Source organism: Xiphophorus couchianus, chromosome 13, assembly GCF_001444195.1.
Source record: "Xiphophorus couchianus chromosome 13, X_couchianus-1.0, whole genome shotgun sequence".
Taxonomy (NCBI): Eukaryota; Metazoa; Chordata; class Actinopteri; order Cyprinodontiformes; family Poeciliidae; genus Xiphophorus; species Xiphophorus couchianus.
Window position 1 is genome coordinate 16724147 of NC_040240.1, and position 16584 is coordinate 16740730.

Below are 16584 nucleotides of genomic sequence, written 5' to 3' on the forward strand. Positions count from 1 at the left end.
GTGGAGAAATGATGGATGATTTAAAATAATGCTGACTGTCTTTGTTGATGCAGAATGAAAACAGTCCTTCAGCCTAGCACTGCTCTCTCTCTACTCTATGATGATGAGCAGCAGCTCAATTAAATAGATAACATCAGGATGATACGGCAGGACAATGTAGAGAGCAGGTATGTGTTTGTGTGTTGTGCGAATGCAACATACATATCTATGTTAACATCAAGCAGACAGGCTAAGAGTTTTACTCTTCAGATGTTATGAAACATTTAACTTGGGAATAAAGGGGCTCTTATGCTGCACCAAAGAGCCTGTACTCTGCTTTCCCTGAGTGGCCAAACCAGTAATTAAAGTTAAGAGGTACAACAGTTCATATGAAACTCTCTACTCTATTCATTAAGGGTGCCCTGCTGATTCTTTCTGTGATTTAAGTAAAAGTTTTTGCTTAGTCAGTTGATGCTCCTTCTTATGCATCTGCTCTGTTTTGCTTTTTAAGGAATTGATATGTATTCTCATATAGTATGCATTTAAAAAATACCATACTTTTTTGCTCGATGTGTGAGAAGTATATAAGAGTATGTAAATATGAGCTATAGATTTCATATGCTGACTTTTTAGCTTCCATTGATGTCAAAACCAAATTCTCCAATCTACTTTTACTGTCTGTTAATGTCATGTCATTTAAGCACATTTAAAATAATGTGTGACAACACAACATAAAATTATGTGAAATATTTAGGTTCACTCAAATGCTTTTAAAAGCAGTGGTATTGTAATTTGTGATTGAAATGTCATTTCCTTTGAGTCAACAAAGATTTTGCTCACAAGTTAAGTGCATGTTCAATTTTCAGTATAGATATTGCTGCTGGATTTGTAACCATCATCACAACCAAAGGAGAAATATATCTATTGAAAGTTTAATAAATATTATCTGTTCTATTATCTATAAAACAATAAACATTATTCAATGAGCTTTGTTAAATTGTTTTTGGCTTTAACTTAAAACAATCATATTTCTAGATGGGATCCATAGATTTGCTCGTGTTTTTTTTTTTTGGTTTTTACAATCTTCCCCCGAAATCCTCCCATCCCATAACAAAAAAAAAGCATCCATGTGGTTTACCAGCGGGACATATTTCACTGCTTTATCTTCCAGTTGCAGAAACTGTCATACTGATGAGACTTTTATGAATGCGGTGAACGTCATTTCTCATCGGAGTTGCTGCATTTAGCTTCAGTGTGACTGTCTTTGACGTCTTCTTCCATCAGCGTCAATCTCTCTGGGGAGTGTGGGCTGAGACGATAACCATAAAAGTTAATGAACCCCAGAAATGGGCTTAATTGAAGAAAAATCAATTATATAAAAAGTTCTGTTGCTAGAAAACATTGCTATTGTACAACAAATTGGACAAATACTCTCGTAATTTGCATTTGTTTGGCTGTCAGATAGATTTCAGAGGCTAGTCAGTCATGTTTTGTTTATGTCTGAGAAAACAAAAGGTTATGTTTTGTTTGTGTTTTCTTTCATCACAGGTTTATGTGGCTTAGTGTAGAAAGGATGTTTTTGTTACTCCACATTACACAGCAAAATGGATTTTGGGTCAGTGGTCAGGAGTGTCATTCAATAATCCTGGTCGCCATGGTAACAGCACTCCGCTCATCCAGACAGGCCTCATTTCACAGAACTTTTACTCTGATATTATGGTGACATTGCCGTGAGACAGCAAGCAGTTTTTCAGGTCTGTTTCTAAACAGCGACACAGTGCTCACAAAAGTATTCATAACCTTTGAACCTTTCCACAGTTTGTTATGATGCGACCACAGATTTCACTGTACTTCAATTAACAGCTGCAAAAGCTTTGGAGTATGTCTACATAAGCATCGCACATTTAGAGAACTCATTTAGATAGGAGGGATCGTTTTTGGCAAATTTTAGACATTTGAAAGATTTTTGCTTGGATTTAAGTCTGGCCTTTTACTGAGCCACTACAGCACAAGAATATGCTCAAAGATTTCGAAAAGACAAACTGTTTACGCTGACAGACGGTCGTTTTAGTTATGTGTCATAACTAAAACAGTGGGGATTGCACATCTAACAACAGCGCCTGCAGCTGGATCACAGACTACAGGATTTTTCAGACCAAAGCTGCACGAACACTTCAAACTCTTATGAAACTCTCAATTCAGCTGTAATAATAGAAGATATTCTCAATTCAGATGGGTTAGATTTCTGTGACATGATTTGGATGGTGTTTTACTGTGTATGCTTAATGAGAGTTGGCTGTAATCTGAAAAGATTATTTATTTTAACTTAATAGGAAATATAATACTAGAATTTTGCCTGCTATTTTGAGCATGTCTAATAATTTAATTTAGACCTCAAAAAGTGTCGTCCAGTGATTCACCTTCGTTGTTGTTATGTGTTCGGTTATGTTTAGACACAAAGTATAATCAGCTTGACAAAGTTAAGATATTTCATTCATTAATCTTCCATCACCGCCTACATCACAAAACTTGTCATCTTCATGTTTACTGCTGTCACTCTGTCAGTCACTTCAGAATGTCTTCTTGATTGAACCATGATTCACAGAGGGACTATTTCCAGACTGTGGGGGTTGAAATGCTCACTTTACTGTTTTTGCTGCGGCAAGAGGAAATTATTTTTTGACTAGAAGATTTTAAATATAGTTCAGGCAAACAACAGGAGGAGGAGTTCAGTGATTCATGAAGTTACAGGGAGCTGTTCTTGGACTCTTTCTACATTAATTTTAGATGTTCTCAAAATGCTCTTCCTGGTTTGTCAACACAATAACATCTCAGAGCACACGGGTTTGATAAAACGTATGAGCTGTGTTGACACTTTGATGGATTGTTCAGGAAATTAAAAATGCATCTGCGTTGTGACATATTGACAAACCTAAAAAAGCACAAAAGAGATCATAGATTAGGGGAGGAATAAAAAAATAGAAAGAATTACAAGAAAGTGTTTTTATGAAACCCCTCAGCTGCAAACTAAATGATTGCCAATGTAGTTTGTCAAGGTTACTCAGATTCCAGTTTACATTTTTCAGCTCCACAAAGATTATTTCTTCACTGGGTCAGCAGAAGCAACTGAGGATTTCTGAGGGTTTTTAATAATTTCTTAAAAACAACATGACATATGTTTGTTCTAAACTTACAATTCAGACCAGTAGGAAAATTTAAAGAAGAACTGTCCTCTTTCCTGTTATTAAAGTGTTATTTAATGCAACATAAAATTCATTTTGTTAAACTAGGTTCTGGGTTAGTTTAACAAAGAAAAAGCAACTAGTGTTATGAGAGAAAAGGTTGAAAATTAAAACAATAACCAAAGAAGCTGCAGAGCAGCAGCAGGGACTGGGCTAAAAAGGACTAAACACTACAACCTGCTAAATGACAAAGGCCATGACATTGGGGATCTTTATGCAAATATCTTATACAAAAATGTGTAGAAGGACACAGTTGTTTTATTCCAAGCACTTCATTGTTACAGTTACAATGAAGTCCATAAAGTTATTTTGATAGATACCAGCTACATATGGTCATTTTTAAAATGTCTACGTTCCTTTTTCTCCAGTAACATAAGTGTAACAAGCTGATATTAACTAGTTAATTGTTATTACTACCTCAGAGTATAAGACTGCAATCAGCTTCTTAGCAGAGATTAAACTTTTTTTTTTATGTAGTTTTAAGTAGTTTTACCATTAAAAGTGATAGGTGGTGCAAATTTACTTTTACTGTCAAGGTCATCTTTCAAACGGGATGAGAGACAGTAAAGCATTAAAATATACTCCATTTATCCAAAGAAATATGTCCTTTATCTTTTAGTCTAATTAAAATCTAATTAGATTTTAATGAGATCTAATCAAATCTCATTAAAAAAAGCATTTTTTAAAAAAGCATCTTCAAACTACTACTGCCTCGGTTCTGGATATGATTTGGCTGCTTTTTAGTTGCTTTCAAATCATACATGTTTAAAAGAGTAATTGACGTTCTTCAACAACTATGACATCTTGTCCATAGCAGGTTATATTAAAGTGCAGACTAAAGGATTCATTGCATATTTTAACACGTATTGAAGAGGTTTTCAAGACTTTTTGTGTAACAGTTACTTCCATAGATCACAAATGTGTAAAAAAAGAGTGTCAATGTAAAAGTTTATAATTGGTCATGAAGGTAGCTTTATTACATGTGCAGCATATTTATAAAGCTTAGGTGGATAAATCACAGTTTTGCAGCATAAACCCAGTCATTGTGCTACGTGCATAAAATATTGCACATGTTTAATGAATGCCTCTTGAGATTAAACAGAGCATCTGCTGGATGTGATCTGTAAAAGTAATTCCACTGAAGATATCAAATAAGCACATTTTGATGCAATGCTGCCCTAACGTGTCTAACTTTAATCTTTTAACATAACTTGATGTAATGCTCTCTTTAGATGGCCGTTTTGGGTGCTGTATTTTTAGCCTTACAGATTTATTTGTAGTCCAAGGCCATTTGAAAAAGATACAGGATTTTTAGCTGTGTCATCATGGTGTGGATCTATATCTTATTTTCTGTAATGGGAAAAATGCTTTTCACCAGCTGTGGTCCAAAGCCAAAATACTCTTGTTCACATTTCAATGGAAAGCTTGCAATCACTTACCATGTTAATTTGTTCAAACACACAGCTTTTTGTTGTTATTTTTTATTGTTCTTTCATTATAGTATCTTTAAACTATGTGTGAATTACATGATATTAACATCACAACTATTTCTTGACAGCAGAAATTGCGTCGAACTTCCTGCCCTGCTTAATTTTATCTTCTAGTGATGCATCTTGAGAGTGAAAGGAGGATTTTTTCACTTCTTTATCATCACTGCACTCTTATTCATTCTGAATTAATCTAGTAGAGAAAATGACACATCAATGACCTTAGCACTCCCACACAGATTCCTCCATAACCTCAGTTGCTTTGCGGATGAACTACCATTAATGTTCCCTCTGTTTCTCATTGAAAACAGCTCTAACCTTTTCTTTTGTAGCACATGTCTCAGTTCAGGACAAATCTTGTGTGGCACAATTACACTCACGGGGGCTTTTAACATTTGCTTTTATTGTTTCCACATAGTTTCAAGAGTGTCGCTTCTAACTTGCAATAAAACACAATAAGCAACTTTATGGATGTCAAACACATTTTCCAAGCACTTCTCTTTACCTCAAATTTCTAACTGTGTGTGTTTTTGTTTTTTCAAATGAATTTTGGGTCTATGATTTTCAGCTTCCATTCAGCTGTAAACTCAAAAGTTTTATATTTTAACAAAATCCGCAAAGTTTCTTCTTTTTCACAAGAAAAAGTAGATTTAAATAAAAAGTACAGTTAAACCTTTATTAATATTTTTTGTGGTGTCTTGACTTCATTACAATTTATTTTCCAAATCTTGTTTGAACTGATTCCACTTTCCAGTGAATTTGGTATATATTTTTTTAAATATTTAGCTTTGTAAAATGGCTTTTAAGTTTTTGTTTTAAATGCTTTTTTGAGTCATGACTTATTCATTTATTTTCTCAGCAAGACGCTAAACATTTAAAATGCTTTAGTCTCAAAATATTACAGTTTTGTGGTACACAGCAGAAGTTAAGGGTTGCAAGTGTCTGAAAATACTTACAGCACACAAACTTGTCAAACTATCAGAAATTGGTTTAGAAATTGATCCATGTCCAAGAACATATTTTTTCCCCTGGTTTTGACAGACAAAATAAATAATTAAATCTGCCAAGTGAAAAGCTTTACTTTAGGACTTTGCAGTGGCTTGAAATATGACACTCTTTAACTTGAAACTAATATTTAGTTTATGCCAATGTTCTGTCTTAACCTGCTTTTCCTGAAGCATAAACATTAAGAAGAGAAATATTTAATTCATTGAAAACATAAATATAATGTTTTTCCTTTGAATTGCTCCAAAAGCCTGTTTATTCACTAAATTAAGTGAAATGCAAACCGTTAAGGCAACAAAATGGTTGAGTAACGTCACAGAGTCTATGTTTATTTTTTTCAGCTTTTTGTGACATCAATGGTGTCTTCATTTCTGTACACAAAAACGTGGCAAAAGAATACAGCATTTCTTTTTGGCTGGTCTCAGGCGTGGGACCACCTACACAATTTACGGTTGATTAGAAGAAATCCAATCATGGCTCCTGCCAAGCACATCGCAGCTGCTGCTAGTTTCTGGGAATATTTCTAACACACTTAACAAACAGAAGACGTTCCTCACGTCCCTTAACAATCGCATCACTGGCTTTAGTTCCAGCAAATTTGTGAAAGGCGTAATACATCGAAATGGTGCTGGTTGGACTCCTAGCAGATTATATGTTGACTCAGATGTTCGTGCAAAATGAAAGTAATAAACAACAGCAAAATTATTTTCATGTAAAACTTGTAATCAGTCTTGCTGCTGTTCCTTGTCAGCACCAGTTACAAAATGAGATCCCAGTCTACACTGTAAAAAAAAAAATGTCATTTTTACGGTAAAATACTGGCAGCTGTGGTTGCCAGAATTTAACCGTTAAAATTACAGTCAGACAATTTTTACAATTGCTGATTCTACAGTAATAAATGGTGTTTTATTCAACCTTTTACTGTAAAAATGACAGTTCTTACCATTGAAATTGATCAAGTTTTATCCTAAAATTACCAGTAAAACAATATTACAAATACAGTTAGAGCCATTAAATATGAAAGTATTTTGTTGTAAAATTAACAGTCTAAATTATAAAATATGTCACTGAATTCCTGCACAATTACAGGGTTTTGTCTGTATTTTAAACAGTAATTAACCGGCAGCTGTGGTTGCCAGAATTTCACCGTCAAAATTACAGTAAGACATTTTTTACAATTACGATAGATGAGTATTGGTGTTGCTGATTCTACAGTAATAAATTGTTTTTTTAACCTTTTACTGTAAAAATTACTATTATTACCATTATAAAAATTATATTTTGTCCTAAAATTGATATATAAGATGCGGTTCATGCCATGAAATTTGAAAACATTTTACTGTAAATTTAACAGTTTTACCATGCTAACATTTCCCTAAATTACTGTATTAATACATGTTTTGTCTTTATTTTTCAAAGGGAAAAAACTGTAAAAATGTAGGATATTCATCCTTTTCTTTAATGGTAAAAGAGCACCAGTATTGCTGATTTTATGGTTAATTACTGACTTTGAAGCCATAATGTTATATAAAACTAAGAAAAATAAACTTTTTGGCTAAAAATTAACATTGAAACATTAAAGAAATGTTTAGTTAGTGCAAATTGTGAAATTAAAAAGTGCACATTTACTTGGTAAAAGTATCAAATCGATTAGAGCAGCTAAATAATGTGTTACCAGTTTTGTCTAATGGTAAAAACATAGAAAAGTATAAGTAAATTTTACATAAAGTATCCAAAAACCAAACTTTATTGTATTTTTTCCATTTAATGAAAACTTTTTGGGCTGTGCAAACTTCTCACAACCCTGTGAACACTGATTACAAAGAACTTGTAACATCTTCCAAAAAGCAGCAAGCACTTATATTAGTGCAAAAGTTTGAACAGATATGACACAACATTATCACTTCAACCCCGGTGCAGTGTGTTTCAAATGAATAATCCATATCATATGGAATTGGCACATACACAGAAATAAGAACTTTCTAACAAATGTGCTGGGCACCACTGTAACCTTTCTGAAATAGATAACTAAAACTGTTCACGTTTGTCAGGTTTTTTGACTTGAAACTTGTAAATCACCACATATTCATTAAGCCGTGACAGTGGTGCAGCATAAAATCTGTGTTATTGTCATCTGCTATATACATATATATAAAAAAAATGTCTAACATAAATTTGCAAAATTTAACATGAAGATGAAAAATGTGAAATCTTACAGTGTAAACCTTAAATACCAAGAAAATGCAGTTTTCAACATACCGCAACATAACAACATTACACATATCACATGACTCAAAAAGTATGGTCTAAGTCCACTCATGGTCTGCAAGGTCAGCGATGAGCGTGAGGACTCTTGGGTTGACCGCAAAGATCTTCCTCCTCTTGCTATGCTCAACTTTTGTTCCTCTCTCCGGATTAATTGAAAAGAAACACCTTGAAGAAAAGAAATTTTATTGCATTTAATGTTATGTTTATAAATGACTTAACAGAAAGATTTCACAAGATCCAGCTTTGTGGTGGCGGGATTCAGTGGCAGAGCCAGAGGAATATTTAGTGACAGGCTTTTGTGCCTATCCTGCTTCACAAACAGACTGAAGAACTCTTCTGTCTCCATGGCCATAAAAAATATACAATTTAAACACTTCTCAGCAACAGCAAAGAAATGATAAAATATTTTCACAGTTTATACTGGCATTATTTCTATCATGAATATTTAGATTTAGCAGTTTTTTCCCCTCCATTTCTTTTGTATTTATTATATTTCGGTAACTAGTAACATTCTGATCTATGTTGTGAAAACTTTATCTTGCTGGTAAATATAGACTGTGTGTAAGTATAAGAATTACCTCTGGAGGAACTCCAGTGTTGACCGCAGTCCCACTGGGTAGTGTATATTAAAACAGTAGTAACTGCCAAACATCAGGCAGATGGCACAGGAGAAGGCAGTGATGTGGTCATTGATAATCTTCTGATCAATACTCAACATGAAGCAGTCTGCAGTGAAGCAAGAGGACCCTTTGAATAAAAAACATGAACAAATATATATCACAAAAAGCCCGTGTGAACCATTCAACTACTTTGTCAACTTGGTTCAGACATACCACACACAATAAGGCAGGGTGTTGCTGGCACATCCTCCATCTCAACCTCTTCAGCAAGGCTCGTCTTCTCAACATGGTGGAACATATGCTCTTCCTTCTCACCAAAAAAAGCAAGTAGAAGAATCATCTCCATACAACCACTGGACTGACCTTTTTCACTTGCTAACTTGAGGAGAGACTCCAGAACTTGTTTTTCTTTCTGAGCAAAAACAGTTTTCAGGAAGTTGACAATGCGCTCCCCCTTTTTGTCCAGATTGGTGAAGAAGGCTTCCATCAGACTGATGCCAGTAAGTTGCTGGAAGTGTTCTGCCATGCCAGTTTCATGGAACAAAAAAGGCCATTCTTGGCAAAGCTTCAGGATGCTTGTACCTTTATTGATGTCCTTTCGTTGCGTGTAATAGGTGGACTTGATAAGTTCTTTCACATCTTCTGCAGCATATTTTTTGTCTTTGAACATCTTTTTCATGTCTTCTTTTTTCTTAAGCTGACTCTCTACAGTCTCAGAAAGGGGCAAAAACTTTGGCGCCCAGTTGACACAGCCATATGTGTCTTGAACACTGGCTTTCTGCTCAGCAGGTATCTCATCAGTGTCATTATCTGATTCTGCCTTGCGTTTAGTTATCTTTGGTGTGTCTTGTCGTTTGACATTTTCAATTCTTGCCTGGAGTTGTTTTACCAAGGAATGATAACCAAGTCCAATAACGTCACCATCAATGACATCCTTAAGTGACTTTGGATACCTGCTCACCATCCTTTCTGCTATTTCAGTAGTGTTGCGTTTGGTTGGATTCTTGCAAATCAGCATCATTTCAGAGACAATAATCCTCACCATTTGTCTTCGAAGTCGTGCACTTGGCCTTTTCTGTCGTTCCAAAGTCTGTATCAGCTCTTCTGGAAGCTTCTGCCACGGTATCTGAAAACTGTCAACCCAGGTTGGCAAAACTGGGGAGCAGCTCAGGGAAGGCGATGAAGTAGCAGCAGACGATGGTTGTGAAAGTGAGGCTGCAGATTGAGAGGACTGAACGGACTGTGGAGAGGAGGATGCCCCGCCTGAAGTTGAAGCCATTGAGTCTGGAAAGGTACAACACATGAAATTGAAAAACATTAAGTATATAAGTTTTTGGTAAAGAAAAAAAAAATGTTTATCAAAACAAGATATACACAATATGCTTAAATCTCACAACTGCAATTATTTTGAAATATCTTATCGACTGGTCATATCAAATTAAGTTATACATAAATATATACAAGTACATGTACTTTTTACTGTTACAATTTTTCATCATTTAAATTGTGTTAGTGATATCAAAATTACTTGTGTAAAGTAATGTTAGGGAACTGTTAATGTAGAGTGTTTCCTTTTCTAACAGACTGTTGTGTGTCCCCTGCACAGGAACTACCTGTGTAAATGAGAAGCTGTACATTGTTGTCCTTGTCAAATAAACAAACATATGAAATATGATTGAAATGTGTCTTTGTTGACCTTTCATTTTCACTTTTGATCTGTAGTTAGGTGTAAAGCACATGTTTTTATGCAAAAGTTACACAAGACTATATCTCAAAATACTTACTATTTTGGGCCCATGCAGCAACCAGTCTTCTGGCCTGTATGGGCTTCAGCACAGGCAATAAGTCTCCTTCGGTGATATACTGGAAATCATCTGTGGTTGTAGTGCCGAGTTTCTCCAACACATCCTCTAAAGCAGCCAAAACTTCCTGTGAAAGACCAGGAAGCGCTGCTCGAATGGCATCGCGGATGTCCTTTTGTGTATCCATCATATCTGTTGAAATACAGAAAACTAAAAAAAGGTTGATCTCTGAACCATTAATATCAAGCCTTTACACTGCCAAAACACTATGCTTTAATGGTACAAACCGATTCCCATCTTTTATGTAAGATGATAATGGCCACATGTCAATCAGTTTACTAATGTGTCTGCATTCTAATCTTCTTGTTTCATCCTTTACAAAGTACATGTGGTAGTGTGGAAGAAATTCTCCACGATACACTCTCATCAGAAAATGAAGTGCAGATTCATCCTTCACCAATGTAAGGATGAGTTCACCAAACTCCAGTGACTCATCATTCCTACTGACTACAAATTGGCCCTTCTTGTACGTTATTCCATTATACTGCACATCTGTGGGAGTCATTGTATTGTTTTCAGTGAACCCAAAATGAAGAACTGCACCTTTAACTTCCTCACTGTAAAGTTCTAAATAAAATGGTGAGCCATCTTTTATTTGCAAGGTTGGGAGAGTCACTGTTCCAGCAGAAAGAACCCAGATAGCACAGAATGATTGAAACAACATTGAATCAATGTCAGCCAGAAACATTGAATCAACGTTGAACGCTGACATTGAAACAACATTGAAAGTGGTCGGTGACTTGTATGTTGAATCAACATTAGGGTTTCAACCATAACTGACATTATATCAATGTTGATTCAACCATAATCTGTATGTCAACTTGTATGCATATTTGTGTTGATAGTACATTGAATCAGTTATGAATCAATGTTGATTCTACATTATATCAATGTTGAGTCAACCATCATCTGAACGTGGATCTGCATCCGGATTTCGGTTGATTCTACATTGAATCAATGTTGATTCAACACTCATTTGACTGTGGTTCTGCACACACATTTCCGTTGATTCTACATTGAATCAATGTTGCTTCGACAGTCATCTGACTGTGGTTCTGCACACATATTTCCGTTGATTCTACATTGAATCAATGTTGATTCAACACTCATCTGAACGTGGATCTGCATCCGGAATTGTCTTGATTCTACATTGAATCAATGTTGCTTCGACAGTCATCTGACTGTGGTTCTGCACACATATGTCGGTTGATTCTACATTGAATCAATGTTGATTCAACACTCATCTGAACGTGGATCTGCATCCGGAATTGTCTTGATTCTACATTGAATCAATGTTGCTTCGACAGTCATCTGACTGTGGTTCTGCACACATATGTCGGTCGATTCTACGTTTAATCAATGTTGATTCAACACTCATCTGAACGTGGATCTGCATCCGGATTTCGGTTGATTCTACATTGAATCAATGTTGATTCAACAGTCATTCGACTGTGGTTCTGCACACATATTTCGGTTGATTCTACATTGAATAGGTTAGGAATCAACGTTGATTCAACCTTCATCTGAACGTGGTTCTGCACGCACATTTGTGTTGATTCTGCATTCAATCAATGTTTATTCAACCATCATAACCATCATCCTGAAATAAACCACATAGAAATACCATGGCAGTGCTTAAATATTTTATTTAATTTCAGTCTTCTGGCCGTCCCTTTGGTTGCCTTTCAATGCCTCCCTCCCGGTCTGGTGCATAGCGAAACCATTTCTTTACTGTTTCGCTGTAATTTTGATCAGTTAGGCCTGGTTCGAATTGACGAGCAGCAACTGAAAGACACAAAAGAACATCATTACGATAGAGGGTATCTCACATAAAATTTCTTATTATCCCCTACCCTCACTTTGTTTAGATTCTGATTCACCAACAGTCTCATTTCCTACAATTAAAATTCAAAGCCCTTTTCCAGTAGAGGAAGCTCACCTAATATGCACTCTTGCAGGATTGTGTCCTTGAATGGCTTTTTACTCTGGGAATGCCTATGTTTCTTCCCAGCCCAGTTGAACTGACTTGCCAGGGCATTTCTCATACAAGTTGTCAACATTCTTCTTATCATGTTGGCTGAATTGGTGCCTCCTACTAGAGCCAGTCGAGCAATCTACATCAGAGACAAGTACATGAAGGCATAGCATTACACAGCAGCATTATATCATGTAAATTAAAAACACAGCAGAGACATAACCTTGTTTTGATACTGTATTTATGCTTATGCACTGATATTCCACTCCATAGTGTTCATTCATGGTCATGGATATTAGCGTTATTAACCATCCTGGTCCCAATTTGGGTTAGGTCAAATTTTAAATCATCTATGTGAATAATTGCAAAATGTTTCATAAATAGCACATCTACAAGCTCTGTGACATGTTCAGAACTTGTAGATTACAATTTGTGTTCAAGTAGCTAAAGAGCTAACATTTTGCCCTTAGAAAAAGACTCACACTGACATAATCTACATTGATGCTGATCAGTCTTTCAAATGAATTACCATCTTTTGACGCACTGTCTCTTCAATCAGTAATGACTCTGCTTTACTGAAATCTTCTTCACTTTCAATTGGCAGCTGGAAGGGGAGTACAAGGTTTGCTGGTCCTTGTGTGCTACCTGGTGTAATGTTACTCTGAGCCAAATTGTTCTTAATGAATTGGACATCTCTGGATAGATCCTTCACAATCACAAGAGCTTCAGCAAGCATCGATGTCATCTTATGGATAGCGAGGTCTTCAGGAGAACATTAAGAATCTTTAAGTGCAACATCAAAATAACCTGAAAATGACACATTACAAATACATTATGTCCAATAGACTTGCCTCTCAAAAGCTGCCCATTATTGCTGGCCCTTTGTGTGGTTGCATCTGCAAAACACAAATATTCATGCACAGAAGTTTAAAGGTTAGGTGCCAAAATGACACCGACTTTCTTTAGGTGTGAAATGTTTCCTACAGATCTTTTATAGATAAGGACATTTCTGCATCTAATCAGGAGAGAACTCTGATGAGTGGAATACACAAGATCACAATGGCAAAAAGAAAATACTGTCAGGGCTTTGTGTTATGTTTGCCTTTAAAAAATAATGCATAAGTGTCAAAGCATTTAAAGAGTTGGTGTCATTGCTCACACAGATGTGAGCAATGACCACAGTTCAAATATAGACACAACCTCACACATTCAGATCACAAAATGTCTACAAATGTTGGATGACTGTCTTGATACCTTCGAAACCTTGATTAGGCGCTGAATCCAATACATCATTCAGGTCGGAGTTTGCTTTTAAGTGAATAAGAAATGCAAAAACTTAGCTAAAGTGAATTCATTAGTCAACACAGATCACTGTATATGTATGTAGTAAAGTGGGTTACTCTGTGATATATCCAATGGCAGCCTATTTTGTGCACATTGTGAGAGACCAGGGCGATGGTTATACTGCCTTGAGCTGCATCCAGACAACCCTGTAGATATAGTTACATTTCGCAATAGTTTACAAGTGTAAACACAAGATACATAATCTAAATGTTTGATCAAACTAACTAATTAGCCAGAATCACTAAGATACCCATCACTATTACTGAAAGAGTACAGTATCATACCAATACTTGTACTTTGTCGCTGTGGATTCTGCAACTTGTGGTACTGGACACAGTGGGCTGTAGCAAAACCTGGCATCTCAGCTTGAACACAAAGTAGGAAATACACAAAGCAGTGAGGTTATTACTGTAACCTTCCATATGAGAAAATGTGAGACTTACATTCAGCTGACTGCTCTATATTTAAAGCATTGCTTTGACATCACAGTCTTATGAGACTGCTTGACGACTCACCATTAAGAACTTCATCAGCTAGTGATTGTTGGTAGTTGCTAGCAACAAGATCTACTAAGAAAAATAGGAAATAATTAAGAGCTAAAACTATACACAATTAGTTTTAGCTCTAAGTGCTAAAACTATACACAATTTCAGCAAGAAACACAATTTCAATCAAATTAAAATGTCCTTTTATTGGTACACTGTTATATGTAATTTCTTTTTTGACTGTGTAGAAGTGAGCATAGTGTCAATATAAAGGAAACAATACCTGGACATCCAACATCAGGTGGTTTGGCAAAACGCTTTCTTTTTGCACTGCTACTCTGATGGTCTTCAGAATCAGAATGCATAAACTGCTGATTTGGCCTACAAAACATTATGATAATACACTATATGAATATTACAACTGTAGTTAAGATACTACACTTATTAGTCAAGGCTACCGTCTGAATACATGGACACTCTGGCCACTTTGAGCCATCCTTTTAGCAGTGGTTGTTATTTTCTAGTTGCAACGACCTAGGGAAAGTTATCACTGTGATAAAGTTAGTAATGTACCTGGATATTCTTTTTTGGCGGATAGCTCCTTCATCATGAGATTCAATTTCAGATGTTGGACACATTGTGGTGTTATATTTTGTCTCTCGTTTTTTCGCCTCATCAAGGGTCTCTGTAAAGAGCAGAGGGTAAATGCCAATTTGCATGTCTGCAGTCCAGTGCAGAACTACCCTAACAGCTCCTTCCCAACTCCCAAAGAACAGAACAATCACACCTGTGTGAAGCGCTACTATCATACATCATCTCATTCTGGCCAATCACTATTTGCCTCCTCACATTTGTCTTCTCTGATTTTACATACACAAAACATCTCAGCTGGACCTCTGAGGTACCAGCGCTTTATTATAATTATATATATTGTTTACTTGGTTTAATGTAGCCTCCTAAACAAACTTTTGCATCTGTAATGTCATGTCCCAATAGATAAACATACTTGAAAAGAAGAAAATATTGAGCTGATTTATCTATAACATGACAGCACGACTGTGTAGAACAGCTGTGCATGTGTTGCACCAGTTACTCACCACACGTAATGAGGACTCGTACATCCGTATAGGTGATCCATTTGTCGTCTGGTTGCATTCCGTCTCGAAGGGCTTTCTTGAGTGTTATGTGTTTTGGGGGCCATAACAGCGTCTGTTCCTCAGCTTTAAACCAGCTCTCTAGAACTACTGCTGTCCCACCATTTGGGAACTGTACAACTGACCACAGTGCCTCTCTACTCATCTTCGAAGGGCTAGGGATGAAATGAGAACTACTCATGATATCTCCTTACAGGTCATCCCCATTTCACTCTTCAAAGCCAAAGTGCACTACAGACATTGTAGTTTTTGGCCAGTCAAACATGTTATTTGCACAGGTAAGAATTAGATAAATGTTATTTTTAGGTAATTTATGCCATGATATACATCTCAGTTACAGATACTGCACTTTGGCAGGGCAGCATGACTATGCTAAATGAAGTAGTGGTATTACAATGGCACCATCCATGTCTGGACAGAGAAGGCATTTGCGCTTGATAGAGGCCAGTCCAACTACCCCTATATTTTCTTTCAAGCCACTGACTTTGTATGTGCCAATGTATGATGATTCACAGGGATACATGTAATATGGCTGTTTGTGTCCGTACATTCTGACGATTATATATGTATCCTCTTCTGATTTAATAATATTCTCTATTAATGCAAATCCATCTCCAACTTCAACACAATTGTCTCCTTTCTTTGTGGACAAAGTAAACCGATGAGTGGAGACCTTCCTGTACTGTTGTGAAGAAATAAACTGTGTGGGGACTGGACCATCAATGTGGATGTTAAGCAACTTTGGATAATCTCTAGAACATGTGGGTCCAACATGTGAGGTTTCAGACAACCTTTTAACTACCTGTTGTAGTGTCTGATGTGGCTTGCGTAGAAGATGCTTAATTTGACCAAGACAATTCTCAAAAGGAAATCCTGATATATTATCTAGATTGCCGAACCTCCTGTATTCTTCAGCCAAATGAGTAAGCTGGTGTATATTGTACACAATTTCATCTTTTCCATATAATTCCCCAAAGTGTTCAACAAAAGCAACCATCAACTTTTGTGCAAAGGCTAACATTTCCTCAGATATACTAGGGGACAGCAACATGTACATTCCAACGGAAAACAACATAAAATTGTCATACAGCTCACTGGGGAGTGAATCCTTCAAAACAACAGGACCCCAATATAACATGAAGGATCGGAACTCAGTAGCTTTC

The 16584-nt window shown here is 36.2% G+C and overlaps 2 protein-coding genes across 3 annotated transcripts; both read right to left on the reverse strand.

The window, feature by feature from the left end:
* Positions 1-8882: 8882 nt before the first annotated feature.
* LOC114156202 (uncharacterized) lies at positions 8883-11039 on the reverse strand. Its single transcript, XM_028036486.1, has 3 exons — positions 10386-11039; positions 8965-9885; positions 8883-8908 (listed from the first exon to the last, which is right to left on the reverse strand). The coding sequence occupies exons 1-3, from the start codon at positions 10591-10593 to the stop codon at positions 8883-8885; spliced, it is 1155 nt and encodes a 384-aa protein (XP_027892287.1). The 5' UTR covers positions 10594-11039.
* A 1052-nt stretch (positions 11040-12091) lies between these two features.
* On the reverse strand, positions 12092-15632 carry LOC114155388 (uncharacterized). Of its 2 annotated transcripts, none has more exons than XM_028035253.1 (11): positions 15365-15632; positions 14841-14952; positions 14551-14648; positions 14298-14348; positions 14067-14147; positions 13839-13928; positions 13693-13746; positions 13290-13334; positions 12968-13200; positions 12403-12577; positions 12092-12248 (listed from the first exon to the last, which is right to left on the reverse strand). In XM_028035253.1, the coding sequence occupies exons 1-11, from the start codon at positions 15600-15602 to the stop codon at positions 12118-12120; spliced, it is 1308 nt and encodes a 435-aa protein (XP_027891054.1). In that variant the 5' UTR covers positions 15603-15632; the 3' UTR covers positions 12092-12117. The 2 variants fall into 2 exon arrangements, with proteins under 2 accessions (XP_027891054.1, XP_027891053.1); XM_028035252.1 differs by having other exon boundaries at positions 14298-14351.
* Between the last annotated feature and the right edge of the window lie 952 nt (positions 15633-16584).

Bases quoted from the DNA above. Each gene is read 5' to 3' on its own strand.
- LOC114156202 (XM_028036486.1), bottom strand. From the start codon at position 10,593: ATGATGGATACACAAAAGGACATCCGCGATGCCATTCGAGCAGCGCTT. The intron at 9,886-10,385 runs GTAAGTATTTTG...GTACCTTTCCAG, and splicing joins TGCTGCATGGGCCCAAAATA to ACTCAATGGCTTCAACTTCA. The intron at 8,909-8,964 runs GTCAGTCCAGTG...TTTGGTGAGAAG, and splicing joins CAAGTTAGCAAGTGAAAAAG to GAAGAGCATATGTTCCACCA.
- LOC114155388 (XM_028035252.1), bottom strand. From the start codon at position 15,602: ATGAGTAGTTCTCATTTCATCCCTAGCCCTTCGAAGATGAGTAGAGAG. The intron at 13,335-13,692 runs GTATCAAGACAG...TGTGTTTTGCAG, and splicing joins GCCTAATCAAGGTTTCGAAG to ATGCAACCACACAAAGGGCC. The intron at 12,578-12,967 runs GTAATTCATTTG...TCTCTGATGTAG, and splicing joins AGACAGTGCGTCAAAAGATG to ATTGCTCGACTGGCTCTAGT.